The sequence below is a fragment of the Engystomops pustulosus genome, chromosome 2 (assembly GCF_040894005.1).
Source record: "Engystomops pustulosus chromosome 2, aEngPut4.maternal, whole genome shotgun sequence".
NCBI classification, from domain to species: Eukaryota; Metazoa; Chordata; class Amphibia; order Anura; family Leptodactylidae; genus Engystomops; species Engystomops pustulosus.
Window position 1 is genome coordinate 95,235,092 of NC_092412.1, and position 24,584 is coordinate 95,259,675.

At 39.5% G+C, this 24,584-nt stretch overlaps 1 protein-coding gene across 3 annotated transcripts in view; it reads left to right on the forward strand.

The window, feature by feature from the left end:
• The window catches only part of COL4A2 (collagen type IV alpha 2 chain), a 178,849-nt gene extending 156,150 nt beyond the window's left edge, over nt 1-22,699 (forward strand). For all 3 annotated transcript variants that reach the window (XM_072135559.1, XM_072135561.1, XM_072135560.1), the window contains 12 exons: nt 1,860-1,967; nt 2,059-2,166; nt 8,825-8,896; nt 8,981-9,106; nt 9,777-9,893; nt 9,984-10,145; nt 10,222-10,320; nt 10,431-10,577; nt 11,571-11,687; nt 13,021-13,212; nt 13,377-13,663; nt 19,789-22,699. In XM_072135559.1, the coding sequence (XP_071991660.1) occupies nt 1,860-1,967; nt 2,059-2,166; nt 8,825-8,896; nt 8,981-9,106; nt 9,777-9,893; nt 9,984-10,145; nt 10,222-10,320; nt 10,431-10,577; nt 11,571-11,687; nt 13,021-13,212; nt 13,377-13,663; nt 19,789-20,043 (1,790 nt within the window). In that variant the 3' untranslated portion in view covers nt 20,044-22,699. The remainder of the gene's footprint in view (nt 1-1,859; nt 1,968-2,058; nt 2,167-8,824; nt 8,897-8,980; nt 9,107-9,776; nt 9,894-9,983; nt 10,146-10,221; nt 10,321-10,430; nt 10,578-11,570; nt 11,688-13,020; nt 13,213-13,376; nt 13,664-19,788) is intronic.
• Nucleotides 22,700-24,584: the final 1,885 nt, after the last annotated feature.

The window sequence follows — 24,584 nt, forward strand, 5'->3', positions numbered from 1 at the left end:
GTATGAAGGCTTGTTTTCTGCATAACAAAATACACTTTGCAGTGACTGTATTTGATATTCCATGCCGTGTACTGGGAAGCCGGGAAAAAAATCCAAACGCAGTGAAATTTGTGAAAAAAGCATTGTCTCCTATATTCTTTGGGTCAGTATAATCATTCGATACTAAATTTATATTAGTTTTATTGTGTTTAATGTATTTAAATTAAAAACCTTAAATACATTTAAATTAAAAAACTAAAATTAAAACCTTCTGTACAAAAAAATTCTTCATTTTGACATCTTCTGGCGCTAATAACTTTTTCATACTTTTTTTTTACGCATCTATGTGATGTAATTTTTTGCGAGATTATGTTTTCATTGCTACCATTTTGAGCATGGTATGGCCTTTTAAACACCTTTTATAATATTTTTTATAAGTTTCAAAAAGGCAAAAAAGTGGTGTTTCAGACACTAGGGCGTTTTTTCCCATTATGGGGTTAAATACCGGCAAAAATATAATTATATTTTGATAGATTGGACATTTTGGGATGTGGCGATAACTAACATGTTTATGTTTTTACTGTTTATTTTTATATCAGTTCTAGGGAAAGGGGGTTGATTAGAATTTTTTTTCCTTTTTCCCCTGGGGCACTCATGGTGTTTGTATGGATGGTGAAAGGGATGTAAGCAATAGGCCAGGGATCACATTGAACAACGGGAATCTTTGCAAAACTATTTTTTTCTTTAATAGCACACAGCAGCAGAAAGTAACAGGTTGGTAACAGTACTTTCAACAGGCACAGAAGCAGCTGATTTGGTTGGCTGTGGTGATGATTCTATTGTGGAGCTGAAATTTGGGAGTACCTCAGCCTTGAACTGGTGGTCAGCTCCTATTTATAGATTCCTGCATAGTTCAGTCGGATGCATTCTGAGCTCCCAAACAAAGAATACAATTGTTTCAACCCAATATAAGTATCACATTAACTCCTCAGTGGCAGGAATGATGTAATACAGGTGTAAACACTCCTTTTGGACACAAAATGATCACTATTGGATAGCTAAAGCAGGATTTAATTGTGAAACTAATGGGAATTCAAGGCTTGAGGGTGACAGGAGTTGACTGGCCAAACGCTCTCCAGCTGACCAGGAAACTAATCAGGGCTAAGTTTAGTAATGACCCGTTTTACGGGTCATAACATATAGTAGTCATAAGGCTGTATTAGATTTTAGGTCTATCTATGTAACATAGACACATATACAACAAGTTCATAGTTGTATATGTGTGTGTAATAATCTGTGTGCTAGAACTGCTAATGGTACAAAGGACTCAGCATTATGAGAAGAGGCTCTAGCCTATTTTACCTTAGCTGATGTCACATCCAAGAAGTGCCCATTCCTTCAGGAGATGGTAAATTTGATTTTATAAGTAAGGCTCATAGATATACTAAGCTGGATCTCAATTTAAGAAGAAGCCAGCAGATCAAAATATATGTATAGTTGGAATTGTTAAAGGCTCTCTCCAGCCATGCTAAAACTATATTTGGACAGGTAAGCTTTAAGCACATTTATAAATATATGAAGGAGTGTATGTCCTAAGCATGCTTTCCCATTGGAGATACATTTTAACTTTAGTATTACTATTACCAGGATGTCCATTCGTATATTAAATGATATGGTGATTAAAAAAATTAATTGGTTCCCATAAAAGCAGCACACCATCAAAAAAAGTCAGTCCAAAATGGAAAGAATGAGTTGCACAGATGCTATTGAGTAATAAGAGGCATTACAAGTATATAGTCATTGTTGGATATTGTTCATATTTTATTAATACATGCTTTACAGGGACCACATATATAACCAGATTAATTTTGAATCTGCAGGACTCAGAGGAAAGCCTGGTGACAAAGGATTCCAAGGAAGTGCAGGATTTTCAGGCATTGACGGAATGAAAGGAGTAGCAGGCCAAGAAGGAGAAAGGGGCAGCATAGGTATTAATGTATAAATGATAACAGCTAGCATATGACTTTACTTGTGGCTGTCTTTAAAATTGAAAGGCTTTCGCTGATTTCTTTTCCATAGGTTTACCAGGCCTTCTGGGTCTACCTGGAGCACAGGGTGATCCAGGATTCCCTGGCATTCCAGGTGAAAAAGGAAGTATTGGTATTCTGGGTTTACCTGGTCAACAAGGTAAATTTTAACATTTTAGACATTACTTTAATACATTTACAGGATATTTTTTATCATCCGTCAGTCTTTACAATGCATTCTGCAATATTTCCATTTCCAGTTACAGCACTTCTTTTGTGCTGTAACTGCTATCATACTGCTATCATACAAGTATATTTGTTAGTTAGTTTTACATATTGCATTTTACTGTCTTCTTTTAAACTGCTCTATAAGATTTGTTAGATTTATCCTAAAATAGGATATGCACTGCTTCAGAAGCAGAATATTATTCTTGAACTGCGTAGATTTGAGAATTTTATTTGCAATACTTGAGACAAAATATATTTTTTAATGAGTTATGGGTTAAGATGCACCCTTACCCCTATGTAAATATGGCAAGGATATGGACTTCAATAACCTAATACAGACTTGGTCACTACGCCAAATGTCTCCTCCTGTCTTCCTCTGCTCCATGAATAGCAAATACTAATCGATGTAGGATAGCGTCACCTTCTTTGACTCTTCCCCAAGTGTTTGTCTGCTCTTTTGGAGGTGTCTGTTAAGGACTATGGGGAAACTATATTTCAACTATGTGTCTATAAATTTATGATCAATATGTTTGGTGTGTTTCAGTCAGGAAACCAACAAAATAAGTAATGGACAGTTGGATCAATGTTTCATTATAGTGTTTGGTATTGCTAGAATGTTAAATTAATTCTGGTGAATATGCATGACTTATCCTTAGGAAACCCCTGGGAACAGATATGACATACCGTATGTAGGAAATATGTCCCGATCCTCACACCTTGGTAAGGGTGTAGCTCTGGGTCAGACTTATTAAAGGCAATCCAACTTGCAGAGCTGATGCAGGATTTCATTGGTTCTCTTATAGGGATCTCTTTGCCAATCTAATTAGTAAGAGGCCTGTTTTTCTCTATTGTTTCCCCTTTTATTTTACTGTTTTGCTTTTATGTATGTCTTGTTTATTCCATTTTTTTTGTACCTGCGCTTTCAAATATTAGACTGCCATCTGATAAGTTTGCTCCTTGTTGCTCTATATACTTTACCATACCTTTCATGTTGTATAAAGCAAAGTATAAAATATGTGCCACCAGGAAGGACTGTCCAACAAAATCTACTCTTAGAAGAAGTTGGTTTGGATTGTAGCAAATTACCTTTTAGTCACCATTCACAATTTATAGTGTTTATATGGCTACTATGAAAGACTTTGATCATTAAATAATATCTAGCTAGTAGTTTTTAAAAGCTTTTATGACTTTCTTTGACAAAAATAAAAACTTCTAATAAAACATAAAAAAAGGAACAAGCCAGCTTTTATCTATGATAAAGGTTAAACCAGTGCTATGGTAGAGTTTAAATTAAAACTATGGTAGATTTGAGTGTTGTTTTACTAGTGCCTTTCTGAAGTCCACTGTCTAATGCATTATGAAATAACACCCTCCCTTCCCTCACCAGGCTCATGTTTAAATATCCTTTGCTGAAGCAGAGATACTTAATCTTACCATAGTGCACCCACGTTATCAGCTTTTATATTGAGATAATGTAGTACAGCATTAATGGCGCATGCTTGGCCCCTGGAAAGGAGCTTCATAATACACATATTTCTCCAAAAATAAGACAGGGTCTTTGAGCAAATGGTCCTAGCTTGATAGAGTTCTGCTGATAAGTTTCCTGTACACTCACCGGCCACTTTATTAGGTACACCATGCTAGTAACGGGTTGGACCCCCTTTTGCCTTCAGAACTGCCTCAATTCTTCGTGGCATAGATTCAACAAGGTGCTGGAAGTATTCCTCAGAGATTTTGGTCCATATTGACATGATGGCATCACACAGTTGCCGCAGATTTGTCGGCTGCACATCCATGATGCGAATCTCCTGTTCCACCACATACCAAAGATGCTATATTGGATTGAGATCTGGTGACTGTGACTGGTGACTTTATGACATGGCGCATTATCCTGCTGAAAGTAGCCATCAGATGTTGGGTACATTGTGGTCATAAAGGGATGGACATGGTCAGCAACAATACTCAGGTAGGCTGTGGCGTTGCAACGATTCTCAATTGCTACCAAGGGGCCCAAAGAGTGCCAAGAAAATATTCCCTACACCATGACACCACCACCACCAGCCTGAACCGTTGATACAAGGCAGGATGGATCCATGCTTTCATGTTGTTGACGCCAAATTCTACCATCCGAATGTCGCAGCAGAAATCAAGACTCATCAGACCAGGCAACGTTTTTCCAATCTTCTACTGTCCAATTTCGATGAGCTTGTGCAAATTGTAGCCTCAGTTTCCTGTTCCTAGCTGAAAGGAGTGGCACCCGGTGTGGTCTTCTGTTGCTGTAGCCCATCTGCCTCAAAGTTCGACGTACCATGCGTTCAGAGATTTGAGTCACTGTTGCCTTTCTATCAGCTCGAACCAGTCTGCCCATTCTCCTCTGACCTCTGGCATCAACAAGGCATTTCCGCCCACAGAACTGCCGCTCACTGGATGTTTTTTCTTTTTAGGACCATTCTCTGTAAACCCTAGAGATGGTTGTGCGTGAAAATCCCAGTAGATCAGCAGTTTCTGAAATACTCAGACCAGCCCTTCTGGCACCAACAACCATGCCACGTTCAAAGGCACTCAAATCACCTTTCTTCCCCATACTGATGCTTGGTTTGAACTGCAGGAGATTGTCTTGACCATGTCTACATGCCTAAATGCACTAAGTTGCCGCCATGTGATTGGCTGATTAGAAATTAAGTGTTAACGAGCAGTTGGACAGGTGTACCTAATAAAGTGGCCGGTGAGTGTATATCTGTGTACCTGTGGTGACCATTGGCTTGTTTATAGGACTTCTTCTTTGCCTGTATTCTCACTTTGCACAATCTCTGCCTGGCGTGACTTCGGTTTTGCTCTTTAACCACATTTCTGCCTGTTCCTTGGTGCCAAGCTGCTCTGTCATCTCTTTCACCTGCGCCACCCACCACCAGCGCAAAACCTTCTACGTGCTACAGCCTGCTTGTAGCCATCACATCTGTCTGCTTTCTTTTCACTGCAGCTCTATCCTCCTTTTCCATGCTGCTTTCAGATGACAGGCTGGAGGGGGGCACATTCAAACAGCTAGAACTTTTCCACCATGGTACTTGGAAGCACATGCAGAACTCCCCTTTTATATTGCACAAAGATTGTATTTCTATATGTAACAGACACTGATATATCCACAGGAGCTACGGTGCGGCGGGCACACGGCAGTGTGCATGTAGCCTTATAGTGGGAGCTGTATATGGAAATCATGTTCAGAATGTATTGATTATCTCTGGTTCTCTAGCACTGTTAAATTAGACCAGAACTGTGTTTCAAGGTTGTATGGTTCAGAAGCAGGAGCGTAACTTGAGGGGGTGCAGAGGTTGCGGTCTCACCCGGGCCCAAGAGGTTTAGGGGGCCCTTATGGTGTCACTTTCCCATATGAGAAGACTATTACTATAAACCATACATTATAGTCGGGGGGCCTGGCACAGTCTTTGCACTGGGGCCCATCAGATTCTAGTTACACCACTGTTCAGAAGATATAGCCTTCTGAGGTATTCCCACTACAGAGAAGGGCTCTACAATAAATTTTAATTTCAGGGTAGGGCTTAAATGGGTTTTTCTACCAAATAAGTTGTGCCCTATCCACAGGATCAACTTGCTGATCGAAATCACAAGAACAGTGGTTCTGACAGGGTCCGAGATGACTGGAGCAGACGGCCGCTAATGGAAAGGAAAACCCCTTTAAATAGGGCTAGTGCCAGGAGAAACAACCCTTAAGTGAATGTCCCACATTTATTTAAGTGTTTTTGCCAGTTTTCTGTCTGACTTTGCACTGAAAAGAACATCTAAACTGCTTGCGCATGTATTTACAAATTGGCTGCGCTAGTATTGTCACTGTGTCTGCTGTGCCACAAAATTCTGCACATAAAGGGGCGTTTGGTGCATATGTGGACGGTGCGCCACATTTATTGCTGCAACTCGAAAGATTTGTTTTGCACGCTCTATGTGAAAGGTGCACCAAAATAAAAGTTGGTGCACACTTCCAGAGCAGTTCAGGGTGCACCAGTTTCATGAAGACCATGCGCCACTTTTGATTAATTTGGTGCACTCTGCACACTCCACAAGCAAACTGCACATAGAGGCCCACTATCTTTGTATAGGTTACTGTATTTAAAAGGCATCAAACATCACAATTTTTATAGACTTTACTGTATAAACCCCATCAACGCTTGAAAGAAGTGAATTTAGTGATAGATGTGTTAGTAAAAGGCTTTAAGTACTTTTTTAATTTTATTATCATACAAATACTCTACTGCAAATATAATATGAACTACAAAAACTGTAAAAAATCTACATTTTAGAAATGGCATTTTTTAACTGACCTCCAGATGGAGCTTTGTTGCTTCAGAAGACGCTGACAGTTGCTGTCAGAATAGCCCACATAACATGATAAAATGTTAAAGTGTGTGCTTTAGAAATGTGCTGTAGTGTAGTAAGTAGTGTTTGTAAGTGAACCTCCTAAATATACACTCACCGGCCACTTTATTAGGTACACCTGTCCAACTGCTCGTTAACACTTAATTTCTAATCAGCCAATCACATGGCGGCAACTCAGTGCATTTAGGAATGTAGACATGGTCAAGACAATCTCCTGCAGTTCAAACCGAGCATCAGTATGGGGAAGAAAGATGATTTGAGTGCCTTTGAACGTGGCATGGTTGTTGGTGCCAGAAGGGCTGGTCTGAGAATTTCAGAAACTGCTGATCTACTGGGATTTTCACGCACAACCATCTCTAGGGTTTACAGAGTGAGCGGCAGTTCTGTGAGCGGAAATGCCTTGTTGATGCCAGAGGTCAGAGGAGAATGGGCAGACTGGTTCGAGCTGATAGAAAGGCAACAGTGACTCAAATCGCCACCCGTTACAACCAAGGTAGGCAAAAGAGCATCTCTGAACGCACAGTACATCGAACTTTGAGGCAGATGGGCTACAGCAGCAGAAGACCACACCGGGTGCCACTCCTTTCAGCTAAGAACAGGAAACTGAGGCTACAATTTGCACAAGCTCATCGAAATTGGACAGTAGAATATTGGAAAAACGTTGCCTGGTCTGATGAGTCTCGATTTCTGCTGCGACATTCGGATGGTAGGGTCAGAATTTGGCGTCAACAACATGAAAGCATGGATCCATCCTGCCTTGTATCAACGGTTCAGGCTGGTGGTGGTGGTGTCATGGTGTGGGGAATATTTTCTTGCCACTCTTTGGGCCCCTTGGTACCAATTGAGCATCGTTGCCACAGCCACAGACCATGTCCATCCCTTTATGACCACAATGTACCCAACATCTGATGGCTACTTTCAGCAGGATAATGCGCCATGTCATAAAGCTGGAATCATCTCAGACTGGTTTCTTGAACATGACAATGAGTTCACTGTACTCAAATGGCCTCCACAGTCACAAGATCTCAATCCAATAAAGCATCTTTGGGATGTGGTGGCCCGGAAGATTCGCATCATGGATGTGCAGCCGACAAATCTGCGGCAACTGCTGTGTGATGCCATCATGTCAATATGGACCAAAATCTCTGAGGAATGCTTCCAGAACCTTGTTGAATCTATGCCATGAAGAATTGAGGCAGTTCTGAAGGCAAAAGGGGGTCCAACCCGTTACTAGCATGGTGTACCTAATAAAGTGGCCGGTGAGTGTATGTTTAAAGGGGTATTCCAGGAATCAGCATAATTCATATACAAGTGGGCACTCAAAATATAAGCTAATGTGTAATTAGTTGTTATTTAAAATTTTGCTCCCCTTAGCAGAAAATGCTGGTGACATAGACTGTGATGGAGAATTAAAATGCTACTGGCCCTTTAATCAGTCCGTGTTTATTTCCTCCGCGCGGTCCGTTGCAGGACAGAAGATGGCTGCTGGTCACATGTCCACATCACATGTCCTGTACCTGCCTGGGCAGGGTCATGTGATCACCACTAGTTTGGCTGTAGTTGGTTGGTTGCAGTGCATCCAGTATGGTCAGTGGTGTGGTGATGGCAGTTACGCATCATTACTATGGTAACAGAGCAAGAAAACCTGTTACATCATCACTGGGAGCAGAGCATAAGTGGTAGGAGGAGTTAATGAGAACTAAAGGATCATGGAACTTGTAGTTTCCAGTGGCGGCAATCTTAGTGATAACTCCACCTAAATTTTGTAAATCATAAAATTAAATTATTTAAGCTCCGTTTTGTGACTAATGACATTGAGTATTGATATATTCATTTATTTATATCATCATGGGATTTTGTGTCAGACGTTCATATTCCCATATCCTGATGGGGGTATAACAAATAACCACATAAAAATTCCTATGTATATTTTTGTTCTGTGTTTTAATGGTGCCACACACTGTCATAAAAAAAATACCTTTATAAACTTAGCAAAATGCTTAGTAGAAACTGCTAACATAAGGTAAATGTAAGGAAATGCATACTGTTGCAATCCCAAACGAGCCGCAATCGACATGTTCTGATGTGAAATAAACTGCTTTTTGTGGTGGGCATTATAACTATAATACTTTATATAAACAGTACAGTGTTTGCTTTGCATTAACTATGTTATGAACAATTGCTTGTTTAATTTGCTACAGGCTTTCCAGGTTTCAGGGGACTCTCTGGTCTTGAAGGGCTTGCAGGGACCAAGGGACAGCAAGGCACACAAGGTATGGTTAATAGCAACTCTTTTATGAATGCAACAGTCACATTTTGAACTAGATGTGTATGAAATGTGTATTTTTTTTTAACAGGCACAGATTCATTCGGTTCTCCGGGCTTCAAAGGCCTCATAGGTGAAAAGGGTGACCATGGTGAACACAGTAATGTTGTTGGGTTACCTGGAAATACTGGTGTGAAAGGAGCAACTGGAGAGCCAGGTTAGTGTCATTGTAGAATGACATTGTATTTTGTTGTCTAGTTTAAAAGCATTGAGTAAAAACAGGTAATCTAATTCATGGTAATCTAAGTTAAAGGGAACCTGTCAACAGAAATTGACCTAATAAACCACTATCAGTATGTTGTAAAACAGATTAACACCTTCCATGTTCCCTTCATGGCTAAGTGTAGTGACGCCATCCAGGAAACCAACTGAAGTGAGATGTAAATTGGTTGTATTAAGTCAGGGAGGCAGGGAGTTCAGCACTGAATTCAAGCTTTTCTTACCTCAGAACATGCTCTTGTGATGTCCTTTAGTGATGTTTAGTGAACTGTTCACTTCTGTGACTTTATACAACCAGAGTACATCTCACTAGTCAAAGCTGATTTTCTGGATGATGCCACCACACTGGTCCATGAAAGAAACATTATGCGGAATGTGTTTGACAACATGCAGGTTCTCTATTTTACAATATGGTACATAAACTTTACAGACTCTTGGAGCTCCAGCACTTTCAGATATCAAGTATGCTGGGATATTCTAGCAGATAGAAAGTATCTGTATTCCATAAGTGGACATATTAGAAGAAAATAGTCCACTGCATTGGTATTTTGCTAATTGCTTTCACAAGTATTCCATAAGGAATTAAACCAAAGTTTTTTGTTTTACAGGGTTGCCTGGAGTTAGGGGTTTACCTGGGTTAGATGGTGTTCGTGGAGTTCCTGGTTTTTCCAACTACTCAGGAAGCCCTGGAGATGTTGGTTCTGAAGGTCCTCAAGGACAACCAGGTATTTTGCTTTTACTTACCCTTTAATTTTGTGATCAAAACGCAAAATGAAATTTCTAATGATTAATGGTGTGTGCTACTTTGTTTTCAGGTTACCCAGGACCTCAAGGAAGGCCAGGAGTGCTTGCACGACCTGGTTATAAAGGAGAGCCAGGACCAATTGGATTGCAAGGAAAAATTGGTGATGCAGGAATACCAGGTGATAGAGGACCACAAGGATTTACTGGTATCCTTGGTTATCCTGGGGGAAAAGGTAATATGGATTAGATAAACAAGACTGTTTCATTGTACTTTTATATACTTGTTAATGACGCTTTTTATACTAAAAGGTCAAACCGGTGAGCAGGGTAGTGAAGGTGCACTTGGATTACCTGGATTCCCAGGAGACAGAGGTCCTAAAGGGCCAAAGGGTGACCAAGGACAAACAGGTTAGTACTAAGTTAGTAATAAGATAATTATCTCAACGGAATGATATATATTGCTCCTATAAATTAATGACTATGAAGACATTTCTGATTCTATAAAAAATCTTTTACAGGGCCACCAGGACAAATTGGATCACCAGGGTTACCTGGCGAACCACCTAAAGTACAAGTAGAACCCGGCCCTATTGGTATAACAGGAGTTATCGGTCCTGAAGGAATCAGGGGGAACATGGGACCTCAAGGACCCTTTGGTGATAAAGGTTTGTCTGTTTTCATTTATCAGAGTAAAAAATAAAACGTCCTTGTATAAATAATGCTACCATTGCAGCCCTTTTTCTGCCTGTTTTATTTATATACAGCTCCTCTAATATATTTATAGATAGCCTGCTTATTTAACTGCCTCAATACACAGCCCCCATATAAATACTCCCAAATTAAATTATATACAGTACTCCACATAGACCCCCTATAAATACAGATCCCCATTAACTTAATTATATACACCTCCCATAGATAGTACATGCAGCCAGACTCACCCCATAAATAGTATATACAACCAGAAACCTCCATAGATACAATATGCTGCCAGATACCCCCCATAGATAGTATATATAGATACCCCCACCCCCGTCATAGAGCCAGACTTGTATACAGGCAGACCTTCCCCCTTTATATTCATAGTATAAACAGGACCCATTACATTTAAATAAAACATGTGGCAAGTGAAAAAATAATAAAACTCATACTCACCTCCAGGCTACAGCCCCAGTGCTCCTCCTTTTCACCTGCTCTCTTTTACTGGCACTTGTTTCTTCTGTGCAAGGAGACAGACCAGCACGTGTCATGACTTCACACTGCCCTGTGTCATCCAGAGCGGTGCAGATGGATGGCTCCTTGCTGCTCTGCTCTGTCACTCAATTGGTATGGACTTGGCAGCGTTTGGCAAGTCTGTGCTACTGGTGGTCTGCCTCCCCCTCAAGGCTTTGCAATCTGCCGCTTCAGAAGGGATTTTCTTGCCGCTTAATTCAAGAATCGGCCCTGTACCATTGTAGGGCACTGCATGGAATTTGCGCTCTGTGAATTAGAATTCTTGATAACTAGATTGAAGGGACAACAGCACTTTAGGAGAGGTGAAGATATGCCACAGTTTCGTTAAAGGGGTATTTTCATTTTGACATACATGATTTTTATATAGTGATGAATAATAAAGATGAAATATCTAAAGTAAAAATTGTACAATAACTGTTTTCCAGGTACACAGGGTCCTCCAGGTAAACAAGGAGTGCCAGGTACAGCTGGATGGTCCGCACCACCTGGTTTTCGAGGAGACCTGGGGCCTACGGGACAGAGGGGTCCATTAGGGTTTAAAGGTAGGTGATCTTACTATCTACTAATAATGTATGAGAGTGAATAATATATAAACTCAAATTTTCACTACTGCATTTACACCATTTTCTACATGCTTAAAGAGGACCTGTCACCTCCAAAAAGACCCCCACCAAACATACCCCCCATAATCCTCTCCCCAGCCCCTTTCTATGTATGCTAAATTTATTTTAAGTGATTTTGGGAAATTTGTTCCTAAAAGATCTGAGCTCTTTCTAAATAAGAGGTCGGATCCTCGTATCCCCTGCGCTGCCAGTTGGGTTTATTCATGAGGGGGGCGGCCACCACGCCCCTCTGTTTCACGCCGCTGTCAGCGGGGACCTGTAAGAGAAGTCGGCTGGCTCTCCACGAAGCGGCCGCGCTGAACTGACAGTGGCTGCAGCCGTGCCGTGCTTGTTGACACATTTGTGTAAAATGAATTTCAGAGGACGTAGCACATTTCTGTCAACCTGTCACCGGCCACAGCTGAATGTTCTATATCTAAACAGCAGAGAGCCGTCAGCGATTGTGCAATATATGCGATGCTATCAGCTTCTCTTACAGGTCCCCAGCGCAGGTGATACGCGGATAGGACCTCTTATTTGAGGGTAGATCTTTTAGGAACAACTTTCCCAACGTAAATGAAAATAAATTTAGCATATATAGAAAGGGGCTGGGGATTATGGGGGGCATGTTTGGTGGGGGTCTTTTTGGGAGTGACAGGTCCTCTTTAAGGCTACATTCACACAAACATATGTGTCCCGGCGGGAATAAGTTCGCCGCGATGGAGAGGAGAAGTTGTAACCCCTCCCCTCTCCATAGCGATGCATGGCGCACGGCCCGTAACACGGGGAAAGATAGGACATGTACATATATACATCCCCCAAAGGTCGCGTGCATGGGGCCTTACATATTTCTTTAAAGATGCTAGGCTAGGGCCCCCTTGAGGGGGAAGAACCCACTATTTTATTGTAAACATAAAAAGTAACACTTTATTTTACAAAAAAATAAAATCTTAAAATCATAGTATCACAAAATTTTATATTGGGCTAAACTCTACCAGCGTAATCACCCTTCTGTCATGCTGTTCTTTTTTTTTAACAGTAAAAACAGTGTTCAGCCCCCGTCATTTGTGCTGTAATAATTAATGGAAACATGACGGAAGGGAAGGTAAACAAGAGTTCAATGGAAATATATGAACTAGCCCAAACAGATATAGTTGATATATCCAGTCAAGTACAGTGAAAGTATAATTTCCGAATTCCTGGAAAATGCCTTTTAACTGTTTGTGTTATTTTCAGCAATTTATCTTTTCATTGCTCTTTTTTTGTTTGACAGGAAATCCTGGTGTACCAGGTACTGTTGGGTTGCCCGGTATGCCAGGCAGAAGTGTAAACATTGGCTATCTGCTAGTTAAACACAGCCAGACTGACCAAGAACCCATGTGCCCTCTGGGCATGGCAAAGTTGTGGGATGGATACAGTTTGTTGTATTTTGAAGGGCAGGAGAAAGCGCACAATCAAGACTTAGGTAACTTACATTTTATTTATTAACTACATTTTCCCACTTGAAAAGTTCAGACATCCCAAGTGAACATGGCCAGCAGTTATAGACTTTATCAGAATGAAACTTTATGATGATAACAGACATGGTATGCAATCCTATTTATAACTATATTTGCTGTGTTACTCTAGGTCTGGCTGGATCGTGCCTTCAGCGCTTCAGTACAATGCCATTCTTATACTGTAACCCAGGTGATGTGTGCTATTATGCCAGTCGTAATGATAAATCTTACTGGCTGTCAACCACAGCTCCTCTTCCAATGATGCCTCTAGTAGAAGAAGAGATTGAGCCCTATATAAGTCGTTGTACTGTTTGTGAGGCTCCTGCTGTTGCAATTGCGGTCCATAGCCAAGATACTTCCATCCCATTCTGTCCAGAAGGCTGGAGAAGCTTGTGGATCGGATATTCATTCCTTATGGTTAGTATTTTATCACTGTTGTCTTGTTGTCATAAATATGATAACCTGACATGTAAATTAACCATAATTTTTTAAATTAATTTTGATAAAATTAAAGTGAATTTCCCAAAATAAAATACAGTTTGATCTGCAGAACAAACTAAACAGACTTCTATAAAGTTGTGTGTATATGTGTGGAAATATTCAGTATTTTGAATTTGTATTCTTTTTCATTAGTTTAATTCTCTAACCTTTTTACGTGCACTACTGTAGGAAAGCTATAATTAACTAACTAGGACTGTCTGCTAAATATATAAAGAATTTATATTCATAAACTATTGTTATCCAACTGCTCTGCTGCTCATGCTCTATAATATCCTAATGCAATAGAAAAAAAAGAGATTTCAACTCACCTGCCTGTAGTAGCCATATATTAGATGACACTTTTAGTTGTACCCATTGAACGAGTGTTCTGTCCGAAAAGTGGTGGAGACTGGGTTTAAGCCTTACAAAACAGAGAAAATTTTGAATACAACATGCATGTTTTTTAGCCCCTCTTCAGGGACTGCGCTATGGGTAGGCAAAGTGGGAACTTGCCCAGGGCCGATGAAAGAGGAGAATCTGTTCTTTCAAATGAATCTAAAATTTTGTTTCTAGGTGCTATGGATCCGGAGATATTCAGGTTTAAAGTGAAACATCAGGTGCGATTTTTATATATAAAAATCACTCCCGACGTAATTTTAACAGTTAATATCTCAGTTTTCCTGACGATTAGAAGCACAAGCTTCATATAAAAGAGGACTCTCTTCTTCAATAGGGAAAAAGAAGTGAGGTTCTATGTGTCACAGAGCCAGAGATACAGCCCCCTGAATTGTACCCCCTCCAGATTCTTAGCCATCAGGCTACAGGGAGAATTCTGAGACCGCTGGACACAGGAGCTGCTGCACCTCACAGATAATGGAAATATTCACTTTATATGTTACTACATTTTGATAAGGGATAATATCAACTAATATTCATGTTTTAACCCTCTCCTGTCCAGAACTATCTAAGAACACACTTTCTCTCTTATTGCTTTATATTTCGTGATAGCTTTTACTTTTGAGAAATTGACTGATACGATGAACATGCGCTCCTCTTCGCCTAATGTCAGTATTATATATTAACACCGCGACCCAGAACATGTCCATATGTAACACCAAAAACATGCACATGTTCTGGAATAAAGTTTTTATATCACACCATCCTCCGTTATTTACACCTATGTTATGACGTTCTCACTCAAATTCTTATGAAGCGCGGAGGCTTCTGTTATTGTGCGGCTAATACAATGGCGCATATCTAAAAGTGACTTTTGTTATCTCATTAGCTTGGTTTATGGATATATAGTTATTTATTTGGGTTACCGTTGTGTAAGGGATAATATAATGATAGATCTTTGTGATGCGCAGTACAATTTTCTGCAAAAATTGTTTGGTGTCCCCTGTGGATTTAACGTTCCCTTTGCTGCATATTTAGGTGGATATACACATGTGCGGTATGTATGATCTCCTCACATCTTACTGTTTTAGGAATTTTTTTTTTTTTTTATATAAGCATTCTGGATTTGTACATATTTTAGAGGAAATTTTTAATCTAATCAACCTACCAGTAGGTTTTTGGAGTGTGGGAGGAAACCGGTGGACCTGGACGAAACCCACACAAACAACATACAAACTCTTTGAAGATGTTGACCAGCGTTGCAAGGCTGTAGTGCTAACAACTGAGCCACCGTGCTGCCCTTCAATCCCCCTATCATCTATTTATCTCCAATAAAATTCTCCCATACTACAGTTTATTTTACCATACTAAAGGGAGCCTCTTACTGACTGACTGGTCATAAAATACTGCTTTTTTTTTCAAGTGCTTTTCACTTCCATCTTGTATCAGATGTAATGAGCCGATACCTTAGAATGTCTAGACTGTGTAAGTTCAAAACGCGTCAGACCATCTGCATTTTTATGGTACCTTTTTATACTTGAAGATTAATGACCATTTTATCGGGGTATTCCATGAATAATCATAATTCATATTCAAATGAGTAATTAAAATATAAGCTGTATTATGTAATTAGATGTAATTTAAAATTTTCCTCCACTAAGCATAAAATTGTTGTCAACAGACACTACAATGAAGTATTAAAATCCTACTGGACCTATAATTTCCAGTGGAACAGACACAGGACAGAAGATGGCTGCTGGTCACATGATCATCACTATGTTTGGCTGTAGTTGGTAGAGACCCATCTCAGTGGGGCAGTGTGCAGTGATGGCAGTTACACACATAACTGGGCACGACCTTCTGTTGGATCATCCCTGGGAACAGAGCATAAGAGAGAAGATCTGTTACCGAAAATTGAGGCATCTTGGGGGTTGTAGTTGTAGATGGGGGCCATCTTGTAGATAACTCTGCCTGCTGTAGAAAGCCCATAAAATTTTGCGAATCATAAAAGCAAACTATTAAAGCTCCATTTTGTGATTAATGACATTTAGGTTTTCATTTATTTTTAGCATTAAGGATTTTGTATCAGACATTCATATTCCCAGAATACCGCTTTAATACGCCTTTTTCTGATGCAACACCTTTCAGTGGTACCTCATGAGAAGAAGAATGCAGGATCTAGCATCCTCCTACTGCTGGGCTGTGTTATTATGGCCCAACCCCGGCGCTAACACCTAGGGGGATTAGAAAAGCTCGGATCCCCGTTGTTTAACCCCTAGCGCACCAGGACGTTATAGTACGTCCCCGGGGCTAGATGCTTAGCGCACGGGGACGTTCTATAACGTCCTGCTTCTGGCACCGGCTCACGAACGGAGCCGGTACCAGAAGCAGCGGCTGTCAGCTGTCTAGTACAGCTGACAGCCTGCGCTAACACCCGCGATCGGAGCCGGCTCCGATCGCGGGTGTTAACCCCTTACACGCCGCGGTCAAACATGACCGCGGCGTGTAAGGGTGTTTGCGCTGTGGATCGGATCCCCCGTGCCGCTTACCGGGGGATCCGATCCACTTCTGGGCAGCTCCGAGGACTGGCATCTGCCCCGGAGCTGCCCGGTTTCCATGGCAGTCAGACCCCTTCCGGGTCTGACTGTAAACTGTCTGAGCATGCGCAAGCTTGCTCAGACAGTTTACACTGCTCTACAATAAAATAGTATTGTAGAGCAGTGTATTGGACTTAAACCAGTGATCAGAGCATCACTGGTTTAAGTTCAAGTATGTAGAAGTAAAAATATGAAAAAACAATTAACACTACACATTATAATAAATAAAAAATAAATACATAAAAATATAAGCCCCTAAAATGTCACTTTCCCATAAAAACACTTAATAAAGTATAAAAAACACAAAAACACAAAAAACCCCACATATTTGGTATTGCCGCGTCCGTAACAATCTGTATAATAAAACAGAATCGTTACTGGACCCGCACGGTACACGCCGTAGAAAAAAAAACGCAAAAACGTTCCGAAAAAAGATAATTTTTAATTAATACCCTATAAAAAATGCTCTAAAAAGTAATTTAAAAAATGTTATGCACTCCAAAATAAGCCCACTAAAAAGAACAACTCTTCTCGCAAAAAATAAGCCCCTAACTAGACTTGTCAGCCGAAAAATAAAAAAGTTATGCATATGAAAAGATGATGATGCTAAAATGAACAAGATTTTCTCCAAATTGGTTTTTATTCAGTACAATTGAATAAAATACACAAAACCCCCACATATTTGGTATCCCTGCGTCCGTAACAATCTGCATAATAAAACAGAATCGTTATTAGATCCGCAAAGTTAACCCCGTAAAAAACAAAACAAAAAAAAGCTCCAGAAAAAAGATCATTTTCAATTAATACCCTATAAAAATGCTCTAAAAAGGGATTTAAAAAATGTTATGCACTCTAAAATAAGACCACTAAAAAGAACAATCCTTCTCGCAAAAAATAAGCCCTTAAACAGATTTGTGAGGCGAAAAATAAAAAAGTTATGCATATGAAAGACGGTGATGCTAAAAGTAACAACATTTTTGCCAAATTACTTTTTATGCACTAAAAATGGGGAAAAAATAAAAAATCTATATAAATGAGGTCTTTTTGTAATCGTGGCGACCCATAGAATAAAAATAATATACTATTTTTATGGTATGGTAAACAGCCAAAAAAAAAACCCCATAAAAATCTTCCTGAAAAGTGATGATTTTCATTTCCCCCCACCAACAAAGAGTTAATAAAATCTCACCAATTAGCCTATAGATTCCCCCAAATTACGTACCAGAAAAGTGCATCTCATGTGGCAAAAGAAATAAGCCCCTATAGGTCCACATTAAAAAAAGAAAAAAATTATAGCCTGTACCATGTGACATAGCAAATCTGATCTGCATGGCGCCTCCTTCCCTTCTATGCCCGGCCGTGCGCCCATACAGCAGGTTACCAGCACATATGGGGTATCCGTGTACTCGGGAGAAATTGGGTAACAAACTTTGTGGAGCCTTTATTCATTTAATCCATTGTAAATGTTTAATTTTCCACCCAAAATGAGTGTATTGTGAAAAAATATTACAATTTGCAGACTGCACCTCCATTTTGTTTTAACCCCTATAAAACACATAAAGCGTTAACAAACTTCTTAAAAGTGGTTTTTCATACGTTGAGGTGTGTAGTTTCCGCAATGGGGTATTTTACGAGTCCCACTATTATTTAGGCCTCTCAGTGTCAATTAGAAGTTGAGCAGGTCCATCTAAATACAGGTTTTGGTGATTTTACAAAAAATTTGAAAAATGATACCTAAATTCTGAGCCTCATAACATTCTAGTAAAATATGTGGAATCTTAAAAAACCATGCCAACATAAAGCAGACATTTGGGAAATGTAAGTTATGAATTTATTTGGGAGCTATGACTATCTGCATCAAAAGTAGAGAATTTAGAACATTGAAAATAAAGAATTTTTCCAAATTTTTGCCAAATTTAGTTTTTTTTCATAACTAAACACAAAAGATATCATCCAAATTTTTAAACTAATTTGAAGTACAATGTGCCACGAGAAAACAATCTCAAAATCCCCTGGATATCTCATAGCGTTCCAAAACTATAACCACTTATAGTGACACAGGTCAGATTTGAATAATGGGGCCGCGTCCTTAAGGCCAAAATAGGCTGTGTCCCCTAGGGGTTAACACCTTGACACCGCAGTCAAACATGGAGCTGCAGAGGGAGGGAGCTGTTCCCCATCAGCACTCCACAGCAGCAATCGCAGGGTACTGAAGGTGTTGCACAGCAGCCCAGGGTCCACTGGGGTTTCTTGATAAAGAAAAAAAATTTAATAAAACTATTTTATCAAGTTCTTATCTCAAATGTCATAAAAAAAAACCTGTTATGATATGTAAAGCATGTCCAGAAATATCGATATTTAAAACACACATCGCAAAACGTCAAAAATTTACATGGACATTCAGGCACAAAAGACCATCTGTCATGAAGGGGTTAAAAAAAATTTGAATTATGAATTTAGTATCACTGTATGCATATTTAACCAGAGACAGTTTTTAAAAACAGTTTTTATGTTATTTAGGTCCAATAATAAAGGCAGAACATTTTTATTTATAAAAAAAACAACAGATTTGTGTTCTTTTTTTAAAAAAATTATCCTGTACAGAAAGGGTTAATAAAAGTTCACCAGTAGGATATATAATACCACACATTGTTCTATTAAAAACAACATTCCATCTATAAAAAAAAAACAGATATGACACTGTTTACAGGCTGCTCATCTCTTACCACACCATTACATGATGTCTGCTAGTAGGACACAATTTACAATCTGCTCTCTCCTGCTCTATATTGTTTCCTGCTAGACTGCATTTACCTAGTGACAGGCTTTATTTAAGTCCAGGTTAGTAATACTTTCATATAACATCTTCCTTAGTGATTTGTGTAACTTCCAGGTTTCCCGTACATGACTCTGCACAGGAGATGTCTGCATGTACACGCGATTCTTGGCTGAGAGCATCCTTTGTATTATACATAGTATCAGATATATATAAAGCTGTAGCTGACTGATCATCCATAGTAACATGGAAAGCATATTCGTATAAATCTGACTTTTCTATCTTTACCTCAGCACACAGCCGCAGGCGATGAAGGAGGAGGACAGTCTTTGTCTTCACCTGGAAGTTGCTTAGAAGATTTCAGATCGACTCCGTTCATTGAATGCAACGGTGCTCGGGGAACTTGTCACTACTTTGCTAACAAATACAGTTTCTGGCTTACAACTATCGACAAGACATTCCAGAGCTCTCCCTCCGCAGATACACTGAAAGCCGGCCTGATACGGAATAATATCAGCCGCTGCCAAGTATGCATGAAAAATCTGTAAACTTCTATGTATGGTATCTTTTTATAAGGAAACATTTAACATATGTATTATTGGTGCTCAATTTTAACTTATTACCTCACTAGTGATTTTTGTTCAGCCATTCATTTGGGATCAATGCCATGACAGAGAATACCATTTATATGATATAGTGTTTAGTGTTTTATCTTCAAGGTCTTTGAATTGTTTTTTACACAAAATAAAATCATCAAGTAACACATGAATGAATGGGCTGATGCACGTAACATGTCCCTTCTTGTACTTTCCCAATTGTGGTTTAAATTGACTAGAACCAGTGTGGGTCTCATTGCTGAATAGAAACCATTATATGTGTGAAAATATTTTAATCCGTAATTGACATCCCTGTATGCAAGTGTAAACCAGACATGGAACCTACATTTGTATTGCTCTCATGGAATAAACTGAGCTCAGCTTCTGTGTTCTGTTACAAAACATGAAATGGGATAACTAGCTTGTCTTAAGCCCCTTCCACACTTGCATTTTTCAGTGTTTTTGTGTTCTGTGCGTGCTTTTGACGTGCAGAACTTGCATTGCACTCTCACCCATTGAAATCAACAGGCTTTTTCAGACTTGCATTTTTTTTCACACACACACACACACACGCTTTTTTGTAAGCATACTCTACTTTTGAAAGTCACGCACCATACAAGTCTATTGAGACCGTCAAAATCGCATTGCTCTCTGAGACATGCAAGTCCAATACATCAATTGCCTTAGAAAAGATGGGGCTCAGTGATAACTCTTTTTCAAAAAAGCGTTGAAAACGTGTGAGAGAAACTGAGACACTGAAAAAACGCTGACAGAAAACTGATTGAACTCTGATGCAAAATGTCAGTTTTTCACTGACCAAACCCTGATCGCACCCTGATCAGACTCTGACCTGATCTGCAACGTGAGTGTGAAAGGGGCCTTAGGTGTTTAGGACTCACTCCTGATTTAGGCAAACTTATACAGAACTGCAGAACTGGCCAATTTACATAAAGTAGAGAAGCCCAAATGACTATACATTACTGTACTCTAAGACAAGGCTAGAAGTATTCCTGAGCACACAGCAGGCCACACTGGTTGTAGGTAGTTTACTGTAATATTTCTTCTTTACTGCGTTACAATTACTCTCATTTTCTTTACTTACACAATCTTCATTGCCACAGGCCATTTTCTTTTAACAATATCTTATAGAGGGTGTCCAATGTAAAAATAAGCCTATATGCTGGAAATAGTGTAAATGACAAAAAATTATTATTATTATGATGATTATTGCTCAGGTCATCAGCACAGCCCGACACTGGTGTCAGCAGGACCTGTTCATTAACAGCATGTGACCACTGGCGGTGGGGACGGGACTGATACTGCTGGTATTGGGGTTTTATTTTGTTTCTGTACATTATTTCTGGTATATTTGCTAATTTTTATTTAGTAAACTTTAAATATAATCATTTGCACTTAAAGGTCCCTGCAATACTCAAAATGGCAAAATTAAGCAACTACAATTTCTATAATGTACATAGAGTTTACAAACAAAAGTGAAATGTAAATAAAATGAATGTAACATTACAGTATGTGACATTTGCTTATGTTTTGGGCCTTAATATGTAGTAAATCAATGCCATGTCTCTACACACTCCTAAACCATGCTGAATGGTGTCTACTAGAGGGCTTCTTGTAAATGGGCCAATACTCTTCGTATGCTTATTATGTTATGACAATGTTTCACCATATTTGCATAGCGGCTTTAGCTGATATAAATGTTTATTTATCTAGACCAAATTACTATCCCATAAACATTTCCATAATAAAAAAGCGCAATGTCATTCACAATAAGAGCAGCATTGTTTGAGGCACATTCCTCCATCCAAGACAATTTTCCTTTAACATAACAGTGGTCACTGACAGCAGTTGGAGCCTTATATATAAGTACAAAACTATGTACATTACTAGAAAATATTTCTGTAGTGGTATGAGCCAAAAGCTTATATAACATTTTGACTTCACCAAGAGTTGTATACATATAAAAGTGTAGATCCAAAGCATTAACATACTACGGTAACAGCGCTAAAATCATACAGGTATGAAGGAAAACGCCTTGTAATAATGCATATGAGGGCATCGCAAGCTACTATTTGGCACAGCAGGAGAAACAAGTTCCCCAACAGCAGATCATCAGGGCTCTGATTTGTGGGAACTCCCAGCATTGAGAGATTGACCCTTTTGGCTTGTAGTAGTTTACTATATGGTTTATTTATACAAAATAATACAGTAATTCCCATGAAATACCATTCCTGGATCATCTCCTCTCATTACTCTGCATTTTATTATCCAGCTGTTTTTCCTCCACAAAATATAATAGTCCTTCCACTTCAGCTAATGAATTTCAAATACTCAGCAAAATATGCAAATCTCCTCAGGCTATGTATCATCTAACTAAAGAAAAATGTCCAAATATTAATATATTTCAAGAGGAGGAATTGTTACTTCTTGATGGATATTTACACACACAGACATATCCATAGAGCTACAGGTCAATGGTTTTGTTTCTACTGATGTTATTATGAATGATGTTATGTGCTTACATTTTTTAAGAAATTCCCAAGACAGCGCTGTTGTAATTATCCTGAATAAAAATATATTTTATAAGTACTGATGTGTCTATTGTATGTCATAGCCTTCATAGTCTTGGTAAGTTAACACAAAGAAATTTGGATCCAGTCTTCTGTTCCAGAATTGCCAAAGCAGAAAGTCAAGGCTCAGCTGCAGGTTTGTATGCTTGGCTACAACACACAGCCAAGTTATGGCATGACAGTTTCAGTAATACCGATGAATAAATCAAGTGTGTATGGTGTTAATGATGGTTTTTATGCAAAAAAAAATCATTACTGTTTCCTGTGCTTAAATAGCCAATTTAGATAGTTCTAGACAGGGCCGGGATGAGGGGTAGGAGATCACCTAGGGTCCTACTCGAGCCTCCCATCCTGGGTCGTTGTCCCGGCCCTCAGTAGCAATCAGCAGTATGTGCAACTTAGATACACATATCGCCAATAGCTATGCACAGCCAGCACCCTCTATGACCCAGGCATGCAGCTCAGGCGCCACTGGGTCAAAGAGTGAAAGGAAGCTGGCGCAGAGGGACGTTCCATGCAGTTCCAGGGAACCAAGGAGGTAGGTGAGTATTATTTTTTTTTTTTTTTTTTTGCAGAGGCTGGCTATATACTACGGGGGTCAGGCAGGCTGGCTAGCTATATGCTACAGGGGGGGGGGGGGGTAGGCTGCCTACATACTACAGAGGGGGCAGACTGGCTATATACTGGGGGGGACTGACTGGCTATATATTATAGGGATGGCTGCATATATATTGGCTGGCAATATACTACTGAGGGGCTTTTTGTCTGGCTATATACTGGGGGGGGGGGGTAGGAAGTCTGGCTGGCTATACACTATGGATCTAGTTGGATATATATTGGCTGGCTATATACTGGGGAAATGTGCTATCAGATTCATGAGGGGGAAATTATATGGTAGTATATATTATAGAATATTGATGGGGCTTTTAGCTGTTATGTGGGGACTGATTTTTTTTAGGTATGGAGTGTAGAGATGTTCCCCAGACACCAGTCACTTGGGTGCAGAGATAAGTGACGGCCTGGAGAAGTTTCCATTATGTTCTCTACCTGATGTAAGTGAGGTCTGTGCCCGAGTGCAGCTCAGATGTGCTGTACATGTAATGCTGGTATATAGTGATGTGTGTAGTAGTGTAGTTTGGTATAAATTTATAAGTGCAGGATATTATTATGTGCTACTTATTAATTGCCGGTAAATATTTATATGTGTGGGCTCGTCATTGGCATCTATGTGTTTGGTATATTCCTTGCTGGAATATATTTATGTTTTTGCTACATTCTTGGCAGGTTTATAATTTTGATATAAACATTGCAGGTATTTTCACTGGACATATTGTATTTGTTTCCATAGCAGTTGTCCACTTAGATTTCTTTCTTAATATTTTTAATGGGGGGGGGAGGGCATTTCATTTTTCCCGTAAGTATTCAGCCCTAATGCAGTAGTAATGCAGTACAGTCATGGCCAAAAGTTTTGAGAAAGTTACAAACGTTAATTTTTACAAAGTCTACTGCATCAGGTTTTATAATAGGAATTTGCATATACTGTACCAGAATGTTATAAAGAGTGATCAGCTTAACAGCAATTAATTGCAAAGTCAATATTTGCCTAGCAAATGAACATTTTCCCCCAAAACACATTTCAACTTCATTGCAGGCGCCTTAAAAGGAGCAGCTAACATCGTTTCAGTGATTGCTCCAGTAACACAGCTGTGGGTGTTGATGAGGACAGGGCTGGAGATCAATCTGTCATGATTAAGTAAGAATCACACCACTGGACACTTTAATAGGAGGCTGGTGCTTGGCATCATTGTTTCTCTTCTGTTAACCATGGTTATCTCTAAATAAACACGTGCAGTCATCATTGCACTATACAAAACTGGCCTAACAGGAAAGAGTATCGCAGCTAGA